The sequence below is a fragment of the Alosa sapidissima genome, chromosome 10, assembly GCF_018492685.1.
Source record: "Alosa sapidissima isolate fAloSap1 chromosome 10, fAloSap1.pri, whole genome shotgun sequence".
Classification (NCBI taxonomy): Eukaryota; Metazoa; Chordata; class Actinopteri; order Clupeiformes; family Clupeidae; genus Alosa; species Alosa sapidissima.
In genome coordinates this window covers 14,882,181-14,906,900 of record NC_055966.1, presented here as the reverse complement: position 1 = coordinate 14,906,900, position 24,720 = coordinate 14,882,181, and the positions used below count along the sequence as shown (strand labels likewise).

Sequence of the window (24,720 nt, the reverse complement as noted above, 5' to 3'; positions counted from 1 at the left end):
TATAGAGAGCCACACAAAGGCACCCCGCTGCCACACACACACACACACACACACACACACACACACACACACACACACACACACACACACACACACACACACACACACACACACACACGCCTTCTGTCCCTCCAAATTACTCCTCTTGTCAGTGCAGACAAGAGAGTCCCACCTCCTCCGTGCGTCCTAATGAGTGTGGCGAGTCCCTAATGAGGAGTCCAGTGTTTCCCTTTCAGGCAGTCTGCACCCCTCACAGCCACCCCTGCCCCGACTCCACTCATCCCTCAATCTGTCCCTCTTTCTTTTCTCTCCCTTTCTCCATTTTTCCACTTTTCTCTTTCTCTACCTCTTCTCTCCCTGTCCCTCGCTCACACCCTTGAAGTAGGAAAGGTTATTTTTTTTTCTTCCCTTTCAACTTTGGATGTGAATGTGGGCCTAAGAGGATGCACTGTATACTGTTGATGTTTGCCACGTGTTTCGGTCACTAGGTGTTAAACCTCTTTCCTGCGCACTCCTTGTTTTTCTAATTTTTTTCATCTCTCTTTCTCTCTCTCTTTCTCTCTCTGACACTTTTCTGTTACTCACTTTCTCATCACATTCGCTGGGCCTCAGCGCATCCTCTGGGCCTCAGCGCCTCCTTCTCTGGGCCTCAGCGCCTCCTCCTCTGGGCCTCAGCGCCTCCTCCTCTGGGCCTCAAAGCATCCTCTAGGCCTCAGCGCATCCTCTGGGCCTCAGCGCCTCCTCCTCTGGGCCTCAAAGCATCCTCTAGGCCTCAGCGCATCCTCTGGGCCTCAGCGCCTCCAATGGGCCTCAGCGCCTCCTCTGGGCCTCAGCACCTCCTCCTCTGGGCCTCAGCGCCTCCAATGGGCCTTAGTGCCTCCCCTGGGCCTCAGTGCCTCCTCTGGGCATTAGCACCTCCTCCTCTGGGCCTCAGTGCCTCCTCTGGGCATTAGCACCTCCTCCTCTGGGCCTCAGTGCCTCCTCATCTGGGCCTCAGCACCTCCTCCTCTTAAGGGCTTCTAGACACAATAAAGGCTTGTACTTCATCAACACAGCATCATTGTGTAAGGTGGTGTGGTTAGCGTTGTCACAGCCAATGCTGTGTGTTGCCAATTTTCTGTTAAATACCTTACCTTTAAGTCTAGTCTTATCATCACCTTTATGTTATCAAGTTCCAAATGGCTCGCTGCGCTTCATGCTCATCCGTAGGGTCCATTCACAAATTGTGTGAGCGTACAAGCTATCATTAAGTCTTGTACAAGTTTAAGAGAGTGTGATAACATTGTTCTATGGTGCTATGCAGAGCCTAAGGCCTAACCACCCCGACCCCAGAGCAAGCATGTAGGTGACTGTGGAAAGGGAACGCAACAGTGAGAAAATTTTTCAGAACGCAGCTCTCACCGGGCACAGCCGCTACCCTGTGTTAGTGTACTCTAGTGTTTTGTCTCACTAGAGAAGCACGTTAGTGTACTCTAGTGTTTTGTCTCACTGGAGAAGTATGTTAGTGAAGTGTGTTAGTGTACTCTAGTGTTTTGTCTCACTGGAGAAGCACGTTAGTGTACTCTAGTGTTTTGTCTCACTGGAGAAGTATGTTAGTGAAGTGTGTTAGTGTACTCTAGTGTTTTGTCTCACTGGAGAAGTGTGTTAGTGAAGTGTGTTAGTGTACTCTAGTGTTTTGTCTCACTGGAGGAGTGTGTTAGTGTACTCTAGTGTTTTGTCTCACTGGAGAAGTGTGTTAGTGTACTCTAGTGTTTTGTCTCACTGGAAAAGTGTGTTCGTGTACTCTAGTGTTTTGTCTCACTGGAGAAGTGTGTTAGTGAATTGTGTTAGTGTACTCTAGTGTTTTGTCTCACTGGAGAAGTGTGTTAGTGAATTGTGTTAGTGTACTCTAGTGTTTTGTCTTACTGGAGAAGCATGTTAGTGTACTCTAGTGCTCTAGTCTCACCATGCTCAGTTTGCTCACCATTAAGCAGTGTTGAAATGCCAGCGTTAAGTGACACCCGAGTGCCAGCGGCTGGATGGAGTCCAATGAGGCGGGTGTGTCGTGCTGCTGTGTGCCTGTGCATGGTATTGATTGGGGCTGATAAGGTCTGTGGGTGGTCCCGCATACTGCGGAGCGCATCAGGGGCTGCTGAGCGGGGCCTGGGAGTGTCGGAGTGCCCGGGGCCCCCTGGCCCAAACGCCCCTGTGTGTCCCTCCCGCTCAGGCCCAGAGTAAATGTCACCAGTTGATAGATAGACCGCACAAAAGAGACAGAAGAGAGAGAGAGGGGTTTTTTTTTTCTTCCTCCCTCATCCCTTGTTTATAGATCAGCTTTGTCTTTGGTTATCGCCACTCACATACATATGCAGACTTGTGCTGTGATACCAGTGCTGTGTAAATCACTGTGTGTGTGTGTGTGCGTGTGTGTGTGTGTGTGTACATGCGTGTGCGTGTGTTTGTGTGTGTGTGTGTGTGTGTGTGTGTGTGTGTACATGCGTGTGCGTGTGTTTGTGTGTGTGTGTGTGTGTGTGTGTGTGTGTGTGTGTGTACATGCGTGTGCGTGTGTTTGTGCGTGCGTGTGTGTTGTATTTTCCCCCCTCTGCTTCTATTTACTGTCATCCCCCCTAACTCTTGTCACTTCCTAGTCAAGCGTTTGAAGGAAGAGAGAAGGGGGATGTGTGTGTGTGTGTGTGTGTGGGGGGGGGGGGTGCTTCTCCTACCTCCTACCTCCCATGGAGATTAATGAGAGGAAGAAGATGAGGAAAGAGCGGAAGAAAGTAGTGGTGATGAGAGATGGAGGGAGGGCTGGGAGCCGGTGACAGATCTGTCCCCCCCCCCCGTACATTAGTGAGCGTCTGATTGAATTACTCTCAGAGGCACAGAGATGGACGTGCCTGTGCATGAGGAGCCGTCCAAATGGACCCCAGTGGCTGAGTGACGGGTGGCGCGTAGCGACGTAACGTAACGCTACGCCACAAGATAACCAGCGTGCAGCAGCAGCAGCAGCACACACTCACACACACACTCTCTCTCATGCGCATACATACACACGCACACACACACACACACACACACTCTCTCTCATGCGCATACATAAATACGCGACCGATAAAAAAAAAAAATATCCTATTATCGCTTCTTAATTAGTCAAGTTGAGGAAAACTGGAGACAGGCTATGTAGCTTAAAGAATAACATAATCAGGCTGAATAGAATGCAACATGTTCATTAGCCTAACTTACGTAAACATGCCTAACAAGATCTAGCCAGTATCTATGTTTGCATGGACAGCAAGAGTCCGTTTTGTTCATTGTTCAAAGGCTACGTTGTTTGATGCTGCTACCCACGTTATCTCCAGTGGTTCCACTGTTTAACTTGCACAGATGCGCACACACAAGAATGAGCGCTCACACCACTACCCCCTAAGGCTATGCCTCTTTATTTGATAACAATAAATTAAGAAATGTTTCCTATTCTGGGAAATGTTTAGTTTCTTTTTCTTTTGGTCCGCGGGTCAATGATGCCGTTTAATTGTGCCGGAAATTATCCACGGACCAGCAATCTCCTCGTCGAGAAGGCCCTAACCCTGCAGATCATAGACAGAGAAAGCATACTCTAGGCCTACTGTATGCTTTGGGTACAGAACACAGTTGCATGTCCAGTGTACACAGAGAATGACAGTGTCTTGGAGCGGCAGCAACCCCGCAACTCCACTTCCAACGTCATGATTCCGACAGATAGCCTACGCCCGACACTTCTGCTTTTTATCTGGTGGTGGTGGAGTTGACCGGACATCTGAGGCTTCAGACGTTACCAATTTATCATCATCCATCGCGTCTGGCCTCTGAAAAAACTTTTAAGGCTAGTCTGCCTGGGCCTGGCCATGTTTGAACCGCCTCACTCATTTGTTTGTTGTTTAACATGGACGTTTTAAGCGTGCGCTTCCTATTTGAAATGCAGCATAGGCTGCGTGTTGTTTAATAGCTTTCAAACGGTAGAGCCTGGACATTTAAAAACATAGCCAGAGGACGTATTGCTTTAATATAGGCTTACATTTTAAGGATTATTCTCAAATTCAGATTGTGTTAGGGGGACGGGATTATTAGCCAATTTCAATCGGACAATTTGACCAGAGAGATTTAATTTTGTCGGAAATAATTACCGGACAATGGAAACCCTGATACGGACACACACACACACACACACACACACACACTCTCTCTGTCATGCGCATACATACACACGTGCACACACTCACTCACTCACTCACTCACTCACTCACTCACTCACTCTCTCTCTCTCTCTCTCTCACACAGTCACACACACACCCACTCTCACTCACTCACTATCTCTCACAAACACACACACACACACACTCACTCTCACTCACTCACTCTCTCTCACAAACACACACACTCACTCTCACTCAATCTCTCTCTCTCACAAACAAACACACACACACACAGAGACACTCTCATGTGCATGCATACACACACACACACACACACACATCTGTCAAAATAAGGGTGTGTGTGTGAACGGGGCCGTGTGTAGCCCGCTGCTGACCCTCTGTAGGCCGTGGCCATAAAGAGGCCGGGGATTCGCGGGCTCTTTAGCAGCTTCCTCGGGGCCTTTAAACAGCCGGGCCCTCTCTCCCTCTGTGACTTAAGTAAATCTGGCCCGGAGAAAGAGTCTGTGAGTTATTTAAGAGGCACATGAAACGCTTGGGAAGTCTCTGCGCCCGTATCACCTAACCCAACGGCGTCCGTTTGAGCGAAGAGTCTCACAGCAAAGAGGCAGAGCCAGAGGAAGCCTGTCTTTGACATTAGATAGTAAAGCCATGACAAAGCGCTATGATAAAACCAGAGGAGACGCCAGAGAGCCGCGGCTCCAACTCGATACACTTGAAAAGAGGCGAGTCGGTGCCGCGGGAATCGGACTGAACGCTTGTCCTCGACTGTCCCTCTGTCTCTTATTTATTCATTCATTCACTCTGTCCTTTCCTGTCGGGTCCTCAGAACCCGGTCCTCTCCTCTCTCACCGTTTGTCTCCTTCAACTCACTATTACAATATTATATCCACATGTACATGTAGTTCTCACGGATTTCCTGCCTTCTCTCTATTACCACATTACCCCCCCCCCTCTCTCTCTCTCTCTCCCTCCCTCTCTATCTCTCCCTCTCTCTGTTTCTCCTCATTCATTTGCATTCATCATTCGTTTATGTGCATTTGGTCATCTTTGTCTGAAAACTAAGCTAATGGGACATTGTATTCCTCTCCCTCTGCCCCTTGTTCTCTTCCTCTTCCACACTATCCCTCTACTCTCATCCTTATTATCACCCTTCATCTCTTATCACCCCCCCCCCCCCCATCTCCCTCCCTTCCTCTCTCTCCAGGAAGCGGAGGAGTATGCGGAGCTGCCCGTGCGGCACAACGAGGACCAGCTGAACAGCGAGTTGGCCCAGCGGCTCCCCCTGCAGGTGAGCCCGCACTCCTTCGACAGTGCGCACACCAAGACCCACCTGCTGCTGCAGGCGCACTTCAGCCGCGCCACGCTGCCCTGCTCCGACTACGCCACCGACACCAAGACCGTCCTGGACAACGCCATACGCATCTGCCAGGTGTGTGCACGCACCTAGGGTGCTATTGTGTTTGGATGTGCCTGTGTGTATGTGTGAGTGTGTGTGTGTGTGTGTGTGCGTGCGTGTGTGCTTGTCTCGTTTCTACATTTGCATGTCTGTGTTTATATGTTCAGCCTCAGTTTGTAAGCGCATACACAGACATACAATTTTTATTTTTTTATTATTACTATATTTATTTTATTTCTGTGAGCACCTTGGATCAATTGTATTGCGTTTAAGTGTGCTATACAAATAAATGTGACTTGACTTGACAAACACAGACACAGTTCATAAATGCACACACACACACACACACACACACACACACACACACACACACACCACATACACAGACTTTTCTTCATATCCATGACTGTCTTGCAAAGCTGTGATTTGTATTGTACGTCTGATCTGAGTTTTACCCCGGCTGTGAACACTTGCACGTTATGTGCTAAGGTATAACCTTATACAGCTGATGTGTGTGTGTGTGTGTGTGTGTGTGTGTGTGAACCTTCACTTCCGTCAGGAGGCTATCCTTCTTCATCAAAGCAGACTTCTAGCACTCGTTCATCATAAAACCTCCATTCTCAGCCTGGAGACACACTGACAGAGGCCTGAGTGCATTTCCATGTGTTGCTTTCAGATGATCTGTGCGGAAAAAAGAAACACACACACACACACACCCACACACACACACCGTCTCCACTCCCAGCCCCCAACCTTCAAACTACCTCCCAAGTGAAATTTAACATCTGTCTCCAAAACGTGAGATTAACAGATTAGACATTTGATCTGTGGACTGACTGCCGTCTCTTCCTGAGTCTCTATCTTACAGCCAGAAGGATAAGGATCTCTCTCTCTCTCTCTCTCTCTCTCTCTCTCTCTTTCTCTCTCTCTCTCTCTCTCTCTCTCTCTTTCTCTCTCTCTCTCTCCCCCCCCTCTCTGTCTGTCTCTCTCTTTCTCTCTCTCTCTGTATGTCTCTTTCTCTCTGTTTGATTGAACTAATTGTGTGATTAATAGCTTGTTGTCAGCTTGTTTCACAGGTAATAGGTGCGCAATGTCTGTGCATATGTGGCCTGTGTTCCTTAGCTTATATGTGTGAGTGTGTTGAGGAGTGATTTATGCGATTTATGCTGTGTTAGAGAGTTGTTTATCCAAACGTGTGCTTACAGGTAGGCATGGATGGAAGATGTGTTTGTGAGTGAGCCTGTGTTTGTGAGTGAGCCTGTGCATGTGCATGTTTTGGGGGAGGTTGGACATATGACAATGGTTTATGGGTTTGTTTATCCATCGTATCTGTGATGTTGTTGTGATAAGCATGTCAGTGATGATGTGTTCTACGTAAGTGTAAATTCTGCGTTAACAAACGGGCCAGGAGGAGCCAGCTGTATGAGTCCTTCCCTGAACCCCATAGGGACACACACACACACACACACACACACTTCCATAAGTTCAGCATCCCAGCAACCCCCAGCCCCTGACCTCCCACACCCTGCCTATCCCCACATCTCATTCAACCCCACCTGTTGCATGTTGCAACAGCATGGGAATAGACACAAACACACACACACACACACACACACACACACACACACACACACACACACATTGACTCCACAACATCTCCATTCCACAGTACAAAACTGAGCCAGTGTATCTCCTCACACTTTAATTGGCTTTAAGAGCCAGAAAATCCTTATTTAAGGATTAAGGAGCATATTTAAGGTGTGCGTGTGCTGTGCGTGTGTGTGTGTGTGCGTGTGCTGTGTGTGCTTGTGTGTGTGCGCACATTCAGTAGCATGGCCATGTTGGTTTAGCATCGGCACATTTCCTCATGCAGTGCTGCGAGCCCAGCTGAAGATGGAGGGGCGGCGATGACAGATTCATGTCTTAACTGCCTGCACCTCTAGGCCTCTCAAACCCGCTCGTTGAACACCACTGTCAAAGCGCTATCCCATGTGGGCAGCCGTGGCCCACTGGTTAGCAATCTGCCTTTGTAACCGGAGGGTTGCCGGTTCGAGCCCCGACCAGTGGGCCACGGCTGAAGTGCCCTTGAGCAAGGCACCTAACCCCTTACTGCAGGCAGCTCACTGCGTCGGTATTAGTGTGTGCTTCACCTCACTGTGTGCTGTGTTTCACTAATTCACGGATTGGGTTAAATGCAGAGACCAAATTTCCCTCACGGGATCAAAAGAGTATATATACTTATACTATACTTATACATTGAAAAGGACAAAATACACTTGAGGCAGACTCTCCTTTTGTCATTACAAAAAAGCCACTGCAATGTTTTCGTTGTTAAATGAAGAGTCTCCTAAAGCTTGATGTCAGTGTGCAACAGAAGATATTATTATCCACAATGACTTCAGCACCAGGCCACTCACACACAGGGTGCAGAGGAACGTAGCACCAGGCCACTGGCCACTCACACACGGGGTGCAGAGGACATGGAGCAGCGTCTCCGTCTGAGAACCGGTCAGGCGTTTGCTAGCTCCTACCAGACATGTGGACTCGAGTCACATGACTTGGACTCGAGTCATGATTTTAATGACTTCAGACTTGACTTGATAAAATTCGGCATGACTTGCGACTCGACTTGGACTTGAATACTATTCACTCGAGACTTGACTCGGACTTTGCCTTTTTGGCTTGTGATGACTTGACATGTCTCGAATCAAAAACTAAATTTCCTGATCGTGGACCAGTCACCCCAGAGACGCTATCCCTCCGCGACTAAAAAAATAAAAATAAATGAAAAATAGCGGAGACAAGCAGCCAGAGCACAGTTCAGTGCTGCCGCTACCTCCACACACGTTACGCACTGTGTGTAGGGCACCAAGAGACCGAGGAAGGACCAACATTTAGCCGATAACTAGTAGCTTTACTGCAAACTGATTTGCACTCTTGTTAGAGAATGTTTAATGTCAAAATGCACCAACAGCATGTTACATAAAGATGATATTTTTCTAGTCCTCTCCATTAAGATCCAACTTGAACTTAGCCTACTGCATTTAATTGAGAATGCATCTAAGCACGCACGAGAGGGAGAGAAAACGAGTAGGTTCCAGCTGGCTTATATACTCTTTTGATCCCGTGAGGGAAATTTGGTCTCTGCATTTATCCCAATCCGTGAATTAGTGAAACACACTCAGCACACAGTGAACACACAGTGAGGTGAAGCACACACTAATCCCGGCGCAGTGAGCTGCCTGCATCAACAGCGGCACTCGGGGAGCAGTGAGGGGTTAGGTGCCTTGCTCAAGGGCACTTCAGCCGAGCCTACTGGTCGGGGTTCGAACCGGCAACCCTCCGGTTACAGGTCCGAAGTGCTAACTAGTAGGCCACAGCTGCCTTAAACTCAAACATTGTTAAATATAAGAAACGTATAAAAGGAAATTGTGAAGGCAACAAATACGAGATTAGAGGAGATTGCGAATTTATCCGGTTCTCACTAGCCTACTGATTTGGAAAGTGGACAAGAATATGAAGAGTTGTCTTTTCCTTGGAACTGGTGAGTCTTGAAGTATTCAATAATTTATTTACATGAAGCACATGATATGCCGACTGAAACACATTCCACTCAGCTACTGTAGCTAGGTGGCTACTGGCTACCAGGCTCATAATTCACTTTTAATTGCAAACAGAAAATGTCAAGCAAGCATCATGTCATACATGCTTCTCTTTCCAAAGGAATGAAAGCTGTTTGAGCCAACTTAATATCATGCTTATCATTGTTAATATTGTGCTATACATGTGGCACAAACAATGTTTGAGTTTGTGGACTAGCCATAGGCTATATTTGAATGGAGCTGGTAAAAAAAGATCATTATGAGAACGTGTGGACAATGGCACACAATGGGCTTAAAGTGACAGTGCACCATTTACAAATGAGATAAACAGCATCAAATGTGTAGTATTTCTTAAGAAATTAATACTTTAAAACAAAATTACTGTCATTATTATCTTTTAAATAATATAAAAGTGTTGACCTTGGCTTCCCTTATGAGTCGCCACTGGCAGACAGCCTAATAATAATATAATACCTATAATAATAATAATAATAATAATAATAGTTTGCAGGCAAATCTGTGGCATAGCGCAGTGAAATGCCATCAGTCAAATTATTACTCATCCTTACAGTGGGCTCCGCAATTTGGAAAAACAATATATATATTTGCAGCTGTGCTGAGTGTCATGTAGCTATCCGTTTTGTACAGATTACTCAGGTATGCACATGCATATGTCGTAAAAGATTACAAGACAGAAACATTGAACATATTTTAATCTGTATTTATAAAAAAAATACTGTGGATTAGATGGAAGTGCTAAAAAAAGAGTACCTGATGACTTGTTCAGGACTTGAAAAAGATTGGGACTTGGACTTGGACTCGACTTGGCTTTGATGTGACTTGGACTTGGACTCGACTTGCCCTTCTCTGTATTTACTTGGGACTTGACTTGGACTTGACTGCTAAGACTTGGGACTTACTTGTGAATTGCCAAACAGTGACTTGGTCCCACCTCTGGCTCCTACCACTATGGATGAAAGCATCTGCTGAATCCTACGCACCTTACCCATTCCTTTTACCTTACAGCTGATGGCTAGCCATCTTGTAGTGTATGGGAGGCAACATAGTCAGACATTGCCAGAGGCTTGCCGCCTGCAGGGCACTGGAGTGTTGGAGTGTATATCCAGGATAGGTGGAGGATTTGACCAATAGTTCACTCTGAGTGTAGTACTCAGTATAGGGGTAGGTTCAGCATACAGCCTAAATCGCCAATTTATTTATGCATCACAGCAATTGTCGTATGATGTAGTATTTCATGGGACAGTTGTGTTGACTAGCTGGCATTTGAGAGCCCAGTCCAAACCCAACATGAGCATCTGCAAAACCAGAGCACCCAAGAACCACAGGCCAATTGAGGAACAAGTAGGCTGTGGTTGATTGTTCATGCCTGATCCCAAACCCCCTGGATCTGCTAGCGATTGTTTCTGCCTGAGCCTTTGATTTTCCCAGGCTGTGTGTCTGAGAGAGAGAGAGAGATTGCTCATGCTGCCTGCCTTTGGCTCACGCAGGAGATCTGCAAGCCATTGTCCATCCCTGCAAATGGCTGGCTGCTTCTGCTGTGTGTGTGTGTGTGTGTGTGTGTGTGTGTCTGGTAGTGATTGTCCATGCGTTCATGTGGTTACTTTCGTGGGCTCCTGCTGGTCCAGGCTATGAGTCTGCTGCCAGCGACCTACCTCTTCTCCCAGCATGCATCTCTGCTGGCCTTTATCGCTTCACAGCTGAGCCACAGACACCCCCCACGCACACTCATACACACGCACACACACACATACACCCACGCACACTCATACACACGCACACACACACATACACCCACACACACACATACACACGGGCAGACAGGCACACACACACACATGCACTCACACACATATACACACACACATTCACACTCACATACACATGCACATGCACATGCACACACTCATGCACACACTCACTCACTTACACACACCAACACACACACACACGCACGCATACATGCACACACAAACGCATTCGCATGAAAACATGAGCATATAAGCACACTCACTCAACCACAAACACTTGCTAACATACACACACACCCACATGCAGTCACATGAACGCATATGAACAAAAGTACACTCACTTACAAACTGACTTCCATACACACACACATGCACCCATGATAAGCTCTGCCGCACTTAAAGACCACTTATAATGCCCAGGCATGGACACTTTTCCGTGCTCCCTGAGTCAGTCTTTAACATTTCTATAAATAATCTGTAAATAAAGGCAAATATAATGACACACGCACAGATACACAAGCATCCCATCAAACACGCACAAATATGCACACGCTGTAGAAATCACCACAGCCTCTGCCATCTCGCTTACGACATTTGATTAAGCGAGAGACCAGAGAGCTCTGCAGGCTGCTGGCTTTTTCCATGTCTGTGTGTGTCCTTTTTCCATGTCCATGTGTGTCGCAGTTCCAATCAAGGCCCTGACGTAACTGTTCCCTGTCAGATGCTTTGTTTACCACATAGAGGAAAGCCGCAGTTGATGTTGTTGTTTTTTTTTAAATATATATATATATTAATATTAAGTGCTCTGGAACGTGCTGCTACATTCCATTCAGTCCAGACTGTCACTTCAAATGCATATGGCTGTCACAGAGGCTGTTTTCATCACACCACAAAATGGTTCTTTTTCTTTCTGATTTTTCCAAACAAAAGGACATCAAAAGCATGGAAAACAGAATGAAAAACATGTTTCCATCAAATTCTGATGAAAACATAATACAAATGTTAGAAAGTGAAAGGCTTTTCTGAATTGTTCTAATTGCATTGTCTTATGTGAAAACTAATGACCATTATTTGGCAGTGGTTAGGGAGGGCTTTCTAATTAGTTTTCCAAAACAATGTGACCAACATGGTTATCGCTGATGTGGCTCTCTCATATTTATAGTGACACTGGAATGTGAGCTGATCTCAGAGCAACAGGCTTCAGATATTGTTGACGATCAGGAGAGGGGAGGGGTTTTTGATAGCGTTGAGATGACTGGGGGGGGGGGGGGGGGGGTACTCCCTCAGGTCTTTGATAGCATTGAGATTGGGGGGGGGGGGGGTCATATTCTCAGGTCTTTCATAGCATTGAGATTGGGAGAGGGGGTCATATTCTCAGATCTTTGATAGCGTTGAGAGCTCGTTTTAACCTGCTTAGCTGCACAGACAAACTGGGCCTGCTGATCTTACGAAAATCACACCATCACACACACGCACATGCACACGCACACATTTTTTCTCTCACACTTACACTGACACACAGTTGTGACACACAGTGTTTGTCCCTCTCTCATTCATACTCTCTTTTCATACCTCACGCACACATGCGCGCACGCACACACACACACACACACACACACACACACACACACACACACACACACACACACACTCTCTCTCATACACAAAATGTCTTATGCTCTATGTTTCTCTGTCCTCTCTCATTCATACTCTCTCTAGAATAGAATAGAATAGTTTTGCGACACACACACACTCACACAGACATGGATAGACATTCAAAAGGCACAAATGGCATCTCAAATGCTGCCCAATCTCTGAGTACCCATATATAAATGCTCACCACACATACAGATACATAGACACACATGGATAAACACTTGTTATATTCTTGGACAAATATACACACACCACTGCAGTGGTGGTGGTGGGGGGGGGGGGGGGGGGGGGGGGTAATTTGTCAGCTTTAGCCTCCATGTCTCTCTCACTATCTCTCTGTCTCCCTCCCTCCCTCTCTCTCTCTCGCCTTATTTCTCCATCCCTTGTTCCTGTCTGTTCTGCCGCCCTTGTGACGACGCTGACATCTGCCCGGCCCCCGTTGTCAGTTTGCTGGCGCGAGCGGGCACTGTGAAATGTTAATCTCGCCTCTAATTTGTAGCGCATTAGCATTTTGATGAAGTCTTCTCCCTGGTCCAGCCGCCACACTCAAGGTGCTTTTTAGCGAGAGTTACAGGAGGGGAAATGACTTTCTGATTAATTAAGTTTGTTAGCGCAGCTGAGCTCAGCAAACTCTAACCTTAGCCACCGGAGGAGGACGAGAGAAGGCAGAACGACAGAGGGAGGGAGAAGGAGGAAGAGGGTAGAGGAAGAGGATAAATTAAGACCTAAGCAGTTAGGAGCTGCCAAATTACAGTGCGATGCGTTTGCAACATGGTCATCTTTTTACGACTTTTAGTTAACTGAACTATGGAAGTCCCCACAGCCCCAAACTCCCAGCCAAGCCGTGTGTGTGTGTGTGTGAGAGAGAGGGTCTGTATTGTCTTTTTTGTGTGTCTGATCTTTCTCTTGTGTATGAAAACAAAAAAACATAGACAAACAGAACACACTATGTATGCGCTAGTTTCGCCTCTTTAATGATAACATTGTCATATGGACATATTTGGCAGTGCATACACCACGCTGCAGTATAATTTACACAACTACAGGGCAATTTAAGGTTTACTGCTTTTTTTACATTTTCCAATGAATGGTGTAGCTGCAGGACATGGAATGAACACTGAATCTGTAGACTAACGTTGATGGTATGTGTGTGTGTATGTGTGTGTGCGTATACGTGTGTGTGTGTGTGTACGTATACGTGTGTGTGTGTGTGTGTACACACGCACGTGTGTGTGTGTATATGTGTGCGTGTGTGTATATGTGCATTTGTGTGTGTGTGTGTGTGTGTGTGTGTACATGCGTATATGTGTGCGCATGTGTATTTGTGTGTGTGTGTGTGTGTGTGTTCCTGTAGGCCATGCTGGACGTAGTGGCCAATGAGGGCTGGTTGGTGGCGGCTCTCAGCATCTGTAACCTGGTGCAGATGACCGTTCAGGGCCGCTGGCTGCACGACTCCTCCCTCCTCACACTGCCTCATATCGAACAGCAGCACCTCTACCTCTTCAGGTAAGCGTACTCACACGCACACACACACACACACACACACACACTGTTGCTGCTGTTTGAGAATGACGAAACGAATGAAACGAGAATGCCCATGGATGAGTACTGTCTGTTATATGATGGTTAGTTTCATGTACTGTGGGATGTACATAATGTGGACACACAGTACTGGGGAACAGCATTTTTTGCCACCATATGTTTTCATCTTTAGGTACACACACACAGATACGCACACACACACACTATGTGAATGTGTATATAAATATTATTTATGTTCTTGGCTGCTTCGAAAATTAAGTGAGAAGTGAAAGTTGGTCATGGAAATCCTAGTATGCCGTGTGTGTGTGTGTGTGTGAGAGAGTGTGTATGTGAGAATGTTTGTGTTAGCTGTTTCACATCTGAGAGTTAAGGGCTCACCTGGATCTCAGTATGTGTTCATAGCCGCCTGTTTTATGGGTGTTGTGTTGACTGTTTTGTGAGTGTTAGTGTGTACAGTGATTTATTGTCTATGAGTGTGTGTGCGTGTGTGTGTGTGTATGTGTGAATGTGTCCAAGAAAGATTGTGTCAGCAGGCAAAGGCTCAGTGGCTAATCCATCCTGTGATACCACTGGACCTCTTCAAACATCACAGACATCAGCAATGGAACCCAGCCAACACACCACAGCAGCCCCACAAACACACTTGCGCGCACACACTCGCACACACACACACACACACATAGAACAATACAGAAATGCATTTATCAATAATGTGCAAATATACACACACACATCATGTTGCTTGCTTAGCTGCTTAAATCATTGCAGTTCATTTTTTTTGTTTTACCTCATCAATCTGCACTCAATACCCCATCATAATGACAACCTTAAAATAACAAAATGCAAGAAGTTCAACATAACAAAATGTGATAAAAGGGGGTCTCAATACTTTCACTGTGTAAGTAAATGAATAGTGATTAGGGAATAGAGATAGATTAATAGGAGAAACTAAATATGATGTTTCCTGTTGGACCACTAATGCAGAAGATCCTACATAATAACCATGATCCCACTAATTAACAAATTGGCCTATACAGTACATGCAGATCAAAATTACAGCTAACCTGTATACTAGTGGATAGTACACACATTCAATAATAGATATTCTTTATGCATGTGAGAACATTCATCTTAGTAAAACACACACACACGCGCGTGCGCGCGCACAGGGGTTGTGCAGAGGATTTCGTATCATATGGATAAACCGCCTCAGTCCCCCCGTGGCGGGCAGTAATCCCCATCATAATTCCCCAGGAACACAATATAAATGGTAAGAAGTGGCTGATGGGATAGCAAGACCTCCCGCCAGGCTCCAGGCTGCAGGAAGTACGAGAGGGTTCTTTTGCTCTCCCTGATTGGCGGCTCACGTGACCACTCCCTTTCAGCCTTGTCCTTGCTCTGCTCCTGACAGGAGGTGGGGCTCCAAAGGAGGGAGAGGCGGGGCTTATGACGGACCAATCGAGAGCCTGCCGGAGCTGATGGCGGCGTGTGATGGGAGGGAGGGCACGTTCGCCGCCATGGTGAGAGACGAGCTGTCGCCCAACCAGGTTTCCCAGGTAACAGAATATCCACACACATACCAGGAGTGTCCACACTGCTTCTCTGTGTCCACACACACGCACACACACTCACACAGTCCGAGTCAGTCTCGTGAGGACAGGACTTTGAGGATGAGGGCTTCGGCGAAGAATGCTTCAGTTCTTACAGTGTTTAGCTGACAGACACAGTGTAGGTACAAATATCACAAATTACAAGCCATTGGCAATAAGAGGATGTGATGAGTATAAGATCATGATGATTTGGATATCTCTTTACAGGGACACAGATTTGGGTGGGTGCATAAACATCAGACAGACTATTAACTGTCTCTGTATTTTCTCTCTCTGTGTCTTCATGACTTCATGTGTGCACTGTACGTTTGTATGCTATTTTGTACTTATGTGAAAATCAATCACATAACCTTTTCTTTATACTCTACACACACACACACACAGCCCAGATGAGTGTTTTTTCGGCTGTCTGCTAATTACATGTCTAATGAGAGCATCCGGCCCCCTCTGTCTCACATCAGCATTCACACACATACACATTTTTACCCACTGTAGCCACCACATATGCCGCCCGCGCACACACATGCTCTAGCCACTTCATATGCACACACACCCCCCCCCCCAACTCACACACACACACACTCACACACACACACGAGACCGCCTCTGTGCCCCCCTGCCAGCAGCCCGTGCTAATTAAATAATGACATGCACCGGCGCGTCTCCGTCTCATTGGCTGAGCAAGAGTAATCCTGACATAAATAGCTTTGGCAGCGTGAATCTGGCAGCGTCTTTTCTCCCCCTTTCCTTTTTTCCATCTATCTCTCTCTTTTCTCTAATATGGACAGGGCAGCAGGGTAGTATCTCTATCCATCCATCCATCCATCTATGCATCCATCTATCTATTTATCTATCTATTCATCTATCTATCTGTATCTGTCCATGCATCCATCTATCCATCCATCTATCTATCTGTCTCACACACTTTCTGTGTCTGTCTCTAGTCTCTGTCCTCTGGTCTGCCATCTTCTCCCTGTCCACTACTTCTTTTCATCTGATGTTGGGGCCGATTTTAGCGTTAGCTGGCTGAGCGCTAGTTGGACTGGATGCTAAATGTCCAGTTGAAACAGTCTCAGCACGGGTCTTGTTCACGACCTACAAGGCCCAACCACCACCACCCCTTACTGACTTCCTGCCCATGGTCATAACCCATCGCCCATTACATTTAGCAATTAACCACAGGCTAGTTATTTTGGTCCTATTATGCCAGTGTGTTTGTTTCGCCATTCTCTCTCTCACTCTTTTTTTCTTTCCCTCCCCTCCCTGTTGTCATCTCGCTTGCCTTTCCCTCTGTTTTGATCTTTCTCCCTTCCACTGCTTTCTCTCTCTATCCCTCTCTCTCTCTCTCTCTCTCTACTTTCCATTCGCTCACTCTCTCACCATCTCTCCCCCCTCCCCTGTGCCCCCCCCTTCCTGGAGCAGGCGTGGTGTTTCCTGGCCCAGCTGCCGGTGCTGGAGGTGAGCGTGAGCGTGCGGGGCTGGTGGGAGGGGGCGGGCGAGCAGAACGAGCGGCCCGTCTCTCTGGCCGCCTCCAGCCTGAGGGAGGGCAGCAGTTGGCTGCCGCTGCACGCCGACCAGGAGTATGTGCTGCAGGTCACCCTGCACCGGGTCAACGCCGGACATCAGAGGGTGAGTCTACGCATACACACACACACACACACACACACACACACACATACACAAACACACATATACACACACAGACAAACATAGACATGCACACATTTACAATACATGCATACAAATACACACACACTCCATGCTCACATAAACAATATACACATGGGCATGCAGACATACTGTACACATACATGCATGCACATGCACACAAACACACTCACATACAGACACAGAAACATACACGTTCAAGCATATACATATGCAGTCACACACACACAAACATACATATTCAAGTATATTGCATATGCAGTCACACACACACAAACATACATATTCAAGTATATTGCATACGCAATCCGACCTACACAGACATACAGTTACACACGTGTATGCACGCACAAGCACACACACACACAAGACATATTTACGTACTCACATACAGACACAAACACACAAATACACACTCACATGTATGTATGTGATTGTGTGTGTGTGTGTGTGTGTGTCCTTTAGAGAAAGCAGGACAGCAAGGCCCAGGCTCCTCGGTTCCCCAAGCCTAAAGACGAGGGCTGGTTCCTGGTGCTTGGAGAGGTGGACCGGAGAGAGCTGCTGGCCGTCAAGCGCGTGGGCTACGTCAGGAACAACACCTCCGTCTCCCTGGCCTTCTACACACCCGAGAAGCCCGGCAAGTAAGTCAATTGCCAGCTAACATATACACAAACGTACAGTATACATGTGTACACACACACACTCACTCACTTGTGTACCTATATTCACACATGTTCTTACATACACACACATGTACTGTATAATATATAATATACAACACATGTAGACATTCAATACACAAGTATTTACACATATACACACATGAACACACACACACATGTGTGCACATATATACATGTACATATACACATGTATACACACATGAACACACACACACATGTGTGTGCACATATATACATGTACATACACACACTCGTACAAACACATATACACATGTATACACATATGCAGACACGTACACAGGTTAGAGCAGTGATGCCAGGGTTACGGCCCGCGGGCTGGACCCGGCCCGACTGTATGTCACATCCGGCCCGCGGGTATGTCACATCCGGCCCGCGGGTGATAAGGGGAGAATTTTTTTTTACATTTTATTTGTATTTAATTTTCGGTGGAATCCGTCAGTTGGTCTGTTGCTGCTGCCACCTCAGCTGCAGCAGCGTGCTGACGGTAGACTAGTCGCTATCGAAATGTTATCAAACTCGTTACAAAGTATTATGATAGTGTTCGTGCTTTTCAAAGTAAACTGGCGTTATGGAAGACGCAGCTCTCCAAGCGCAATGCAGCCCACTTCCCCTGTCTAAAATCTCAGCCTGTTAATCGAGTATGGATAAGTAGGCTACGCAAACTTGCTTTCCGGACTTAGGCACGAGTTTGACAATCGATTCACGTTTTTTGCTGAACTGGAAAAGGACTTTGCGCTTTTTTGCTCTTTTGCTCATCCATTCTCCATTCCGAGGTCCCAGAGGCGATCCAAATGGAACTGATAAAACTGCAGTGTTGTGCACCGTCGAAGGATTAGCCTACTATGTATCTGTTGCAATCGAATCATTTGATCAATCCTTGCCACCACAGTACCCAATGCTCACGGCCTTTGCAGGTAAAATACGTGTGTAGATGTATGTTTGGGACAACATATTTATGTGAGCAGGCCTTTTCTGTGATGAATATGAATAAATCAAAAGTGTGAAATCGCCTGATGCACGGACATCTGAATGATGTTATGTAGGCTAAATAGCCACTGCCCAGAAACTGTCCCCGGATATGGACAAGCTGGTGAAAGTTAAAAGGTGTCTTTTTGTTTCCTACTGGATATTCAATCACATGGCCTATTGTTGGACTACTTTATTCTGGCGCTTACTTTCTGTGACTCGTTTAGGCCTACTTGGACAGGCCTTCTTTTAATTGGCCTAATTATGCATTGACGGGTTTTCATGTGCAAGCCTTCAATAAATATAATAAAATTAACACTTGTGTTATTTATAGGAAATGTGTTTTGTTGGCTCCTAGTCTATTTTGTTGCATTTCTAATTTATAAATGTAGGCTACTTGCATGGATAGGAAAAATGTTTTTAGAGGGTAACTGTCTCCTGCTTTAGGTTATGTAATTGTAGGGCTCATTGTGAGGCTATTTTGGTGCCAATGGAATTTCTTTTTGATGTGTAGGCCTTCATGAATAATTTTAAATAGCCTACCTGTCCATGTGTTTGCCATTTTAAGTGTTTGCCATTTTCAGCTCGAAAGTGTAATCCGGCCCCCGAAGTCTCACTTGAAAAAATCTGGCCCCCTGTCCAATTTCACCGTGGCATCCCTGGGTTAGAGATATGCGCGGATGAGCTTTAACGTCACCCAAACCCGCTTTTAAAAATAAATCATGCACTTAAAGGAAGGATCCGTAGTTAAAACAACCTGGGGTCTATTTATGGAATGATAACGAGTTCAGCGAGTGCAAAATTAAGCCTACGTTAATCAGAGGAGTTTTGAGCCTTACACTTCATAAGCATGGGTAGGGTCCCTACAGACAAACCAAAGTATTGTAAACGTGTAAAGAGAGGTTAACAAGCCCAGACTTTATAAGAAGGAAGCATTCCCTGATTTTGTGACGGTGTCAAATCAGTGGGCGAGTTCGGTCTTGCAGCGTTGTGCAGATCTGGCAGAATTTTCAGTCGTCTACCCGCGACCCACCCGTAGTTAACGAGAGTGTTTTTTTTTGTTGTTGCTGGGCCTGCCCGACCCACGGTTAATCCGTGGTGTCTGCGGATATAACCAATAACTGCGCATCTCTAACACAGCTACACACATTTGTACACATCCAAGCAGTCCGACGTGTGGCTGTTGCTGCTACTACTACTGCTACTACTACAATGTCGGTTAGCAGACAAAAGAAAACGCACAAAACTGCTTACAGGGTTGGGTTAAAATAATAATAATATAAATAACAGTAGTGTTAAAGGTGCAGTCAGCGATTGCACAGGAAGTCCTTTATGTTTATATTTAAAATCATTAGCAGTGTAAATTATATTTTAACCAAGGACCAGACGAAACACATCAGAGAGGTAGCTCACCCCTCCCTTCAGCATACTCCACACAGGGTTGCATTTTCGTTTGGGAGACAGGCTGCCCCCACTTGTTTGTTTCCAGTTTTCGGAGCCTGGGCTTCCTACAGAGACCGTTTTTCTTTTTATTTTAGTGTACTCACGGAACGGACAGCTAGCATATCTTGGGGAGATGATTGGTGTAAAATTGCGTAAAATCGCTGACTTCTCCTTTAATTTATGTAGCTTGCTCCTCCTTTTAGTTATAATAATAATAATGTCCATTAATGTAGCTCTCTCCTCCATGCTGCCTTGAACGAATTACGATAAGAGGTGGTGTGAACAGCAGTATGCACAGCGCAGCCTGAGTTTGATTCCCAGACAGCAGTTAGACACGCTGTCCTAGCGGTCGGCATAATGCTCCAGTCATTCACAATCACAAGCAAGTATTCTACCGGTGCCTTTCTTCACAGCTGTCAAACACGCCTCTGCCTCAGCTGATGGGAGACTATGCTTACCATTCAAGGTCCTGATCTGAGTTTTCAGCGGCTTTTCGTTAACAGGCTTGCTTTTCCTGGCATCCTACAACAATTGAAACAGAAATGCCACTCTGAATGAATGTGTCAAAAGCAATGCGTCTCTCAGACAAATAAACATTTTCACACTTGGATTTGCACCACGCATGAACTGGTTGTCAAATAATTTGAGGTTGGTGTTGCTTCAGATTTTCTTCAGAGAGCAAGTATGGTTAGAGACGAATTGAAAGCAAATCGTATGACTGGGCAAATGACCGTCAGTTTACACAAACATACATACAATATGCACCATCAGCTTACACACACATACAATATGCACCATCAGCTTACACACACATACATACAATATGCACCGTCAGCTTACACATACACACAAAATGTACCGTCAGCTTACACATACATACATACAATATGCACCATCAGCTTACACATACATACATACATACAATATGCACCGTCATGTTACACATACATACAATATGCACCGTCAGCTTACACACACATACACACAAAATGCACCGTCAGCTTACACATACATACAATATGCTTACACACACATACAATATGCACCGTCAGCTTACACACACATACACACAAAATGCACCGTCAGCTTACACATACATACAATATGCTTACACACACATACAATATGCACCGTCAGCTTACACACACATACAATATGCACCGTCAGCTTATGGCTCCTACACACAGTTGCGTGCGTTGCAGTGCTGGAGACGCATCCCATTCACTTTATATGGGCTCACGTCATCCGTTGCTGAACTGAATTGTGGGTCCGTTGTGTCGCGTTTCTCCCGTCGCTCGCGTTGAGTTCAGCTGTTGCTGCATCGACAGACGGCACCGGCCAATCAAGCCAATCGACGGACGGTACCAACCAATTAAATTACGGTTATACTTCAAGTCTTTTGCATAGCTACCGTCGGGAACACCCACTGGTATGCGTTGACGGAGCGCAACTGTGTGTAGAAGCCATCATACACACACATACAATATGCACCGTCAGCTTACACACACATACAATATGCACCGTCACTTTACACATACATACAATATGCACCATCAGCTTACACATACAATATGAACCGTCAACCTGTGTGCCCACGTACACACAATATGCGTAGTCAATCTTCACACCCACAATAATCACGGCCAGTTTACACAGGGAAGGTTGGGAATTATTAGATAAGAATTAAAGACACACACACACATGCTCATGAAACATATATTCAACTTGTAAATAAATATATAAATGAAAAGGAATAAACAGCACCATGTGTTTTGGCTGTCTACTCAGAAGCAGAGATTCACAAGAGTGAAAAATAAGCCCATATTTTGGCTGTCCTCGCAGAACCCCGTCATCTCAACATCTGCAAATAAATTCACTCAGTCTTCTCTCTTTTCTCCTCCCCCATTATCTCACTTTTGTTTTCTCTGTCTTATCCTCCTATCTCTTCTCTGTCTCTCATCGTCCATATTCCTCTCACTCTTTCTCTTCGCTCACCCCCCCCCCCCCCCCCCCATCTTCATCTCATTCTGTCCCTCTCTCCCTTCTCTCTCAGGTGTGTTTACACTGTCTACCTGATGAGCGACAGCTACCTGGGCCTGGACCAGCAGTACGACCTTCACCTCAACATCACAGCGGCTAGCCTCCAAGCCAAGGTCAACACCGACGTTTCCGAAAGCGCCGCCAACATGACCCTGGAGTGACCCGGTAGAGGCGCGCGCCTATGGGGAAGAGAAGGCAGCATCAGAGGGGGCCAGCCAAGGCTGCTCCTGCTCTTCAACCCAAAAACAAACCTCGCCTTGGTTTAAAGGGCTCCAGCTCTGTTTGCGAGACCCACACCCTATAGGGACTGGATTTCACGTTGACCAAAGAGGCCTTTCATCTGAAAGTCTCCTTTCTCCACGGGACACAATATGGGTGTAATTAATTCATCTTTCGTTCAGATTAATTCGGATTTCAAATGTTGATTGGGCACAAAGGACATACGCTTGCGTACATGAACAATGACCTTGAGCTTGTCACGAGACAATGTTTTGCAGCTCGGCTCTGACTTTGAAGACCTCCCCCCCCCCCGAACCTGAAGGAGTGTGTGTGACGATGGCGTAGTCGTGAGGGTGCGAGGGGAAGGGAAGAGAAATGCTGTGTTCTGATTAAGTCGTCAGTCGCGCTGCAGCGGCTCCAAGGATGGGAAGGATTTGGCTGTTTACGTTTGTAGTGTGGTGTAACTGAGATGCCCTGAGGGAAGGGTGGAGGGGAAAAAACAGCCACTCACAGGTTTCTGGAGACAAAGTGTGTGTGTGTGGATGAGCTTAGACTAGAGCGCATTTTGGGCCAAAGAAGATGTGGAATTCCGTACAGGTGTGTTAAACATGCTACCCACTGTGCAAGACTACACTCTGTGCCAAACTGTCACATCTGCTTTGCCAAATGCGCACACACACACACACACTCACAGCCATTCCTTGCTGAAGGCTCATTTCTCACCACCAGTTACATACACAGGCGCCACAGTCGTCATGGAAACGTTGCTTCACACACATAGGTTTGATGAAAGATTTAATCAAAGCCACATCATTAAGATTGGTTATTTCTGTTGGGTTTTGGCAGGGATAGGAGCAAAAATATATATGAAAAGTTTTAAAATATTGCTGCAACTGGGTAAACAGCTCAGCATAAACATTGGGAAAGCCTTTTGGGGAAAAAGGGAGGAGGTATTTTTATTTTGTTATGCTTGGTCTCTGTTTATTCTTTATAAGTTCAGCCGGTTTAATGACTTATTTTGGGCAAGAAAATAAAGAGATGAAAATTTCAACTCTTTTGAAGTCGGTCTGTTGTGCTGTGTTAGGCCAAGCCTAACTAGATGCTTTACCCAAGCACAGAGGACAATGTCGAATCATTGCTATTTTTATTAGCTGCCACCATGTTTTACACAATACATCAACATTACAAGCGGGCTCATAGGCTACTTTCAATTCGCATTTTTATCCCACTCACAGATGACACTGAGGTAAATGATTGATTTCGCATAATAGCCTACTCTCGTAGCCTTCTCAGGAAACTTGACAACAGAAATAATCTACAATGTGTGTACAAATAGGCCTATATATTTTATTTCAAATTCATTCATCTGGCATCTTCAAATCGACTGTCCTGTTGCCTTATTGCAACCAACGCAAAATTGCAGTGTTTAGGTGTTGATGTATTTAGACAACTCGTTTGTAAATAATAATATTAATAAGTCGCTGTGATTTTAAATAAACTAAATGAGTGGTCTGTAAAATTGGAGACTGTGTGGTTTAGACGGCTCCCGAGGGTGTGAATGAACTACGGTAATAGTATAGTCCATATCACTTCAGACCTGAAATCATTTGACTTAATGGCGGAGAATATTTACCGGTCATGTTCCCAGTGCTGTCAAGGACGACCTGCTATATGTGAGGTGGCATGTGCCATTTCTCACATATTTTCCGCGCTCACCGTCCATCTAGCAAATACGATCCGGGTCGACCCAACCACGTGTTCCAGAGATTTATATCAAGCTAGAGGGGATATGGCTATGTTGGGTGGGGTGGATGTACAACATCTTACCTCTCTCGTCCTACTGCTTTCCCGACTATATCGGCATGCACATTTGTTGGCCTGCTGCAGTATTGTCTTGGAACAACAGTGTGACAACCACTTTGGTGTAAATATA

The 24,720-nt window shown here is 46.0% G+C and overlaps 1 protein-coding gene across 1 annotated transcript in view; it reads left to right on the top strand.

The window, feature by feature from the left end:
- ascc3 (activating signal cointegrator 1 complex subunit 3) overlaps window positions 1-23,838 on the top strand; it is a 195,417-nt gene extending 171,579 nt beyond the window's left edge. The window contains 6 exon segments of the mRNA XM_042106573.1: window positions 5,377-5,601; window positions 13,950-14,101; window positions 15,549-15,693; window positions 17,170-17,376; window positions 17,881-18,056; window positions 22,582-23,838. Coding sequence (XP_041962507.1) covers window positions 5,377-5,601; window positions 13,950-14,101; window positions 15,549-15,693; window positions 17,170-17,376; window positions 17,881-18,056; window positions 22,582-22,729 — 1,053 coding nt within the window. The 3' untranslated portion in view covers window positions 22,730-23,838.
- Window positions 23,839-24,720: the final 882 nt, after the last annotated feature.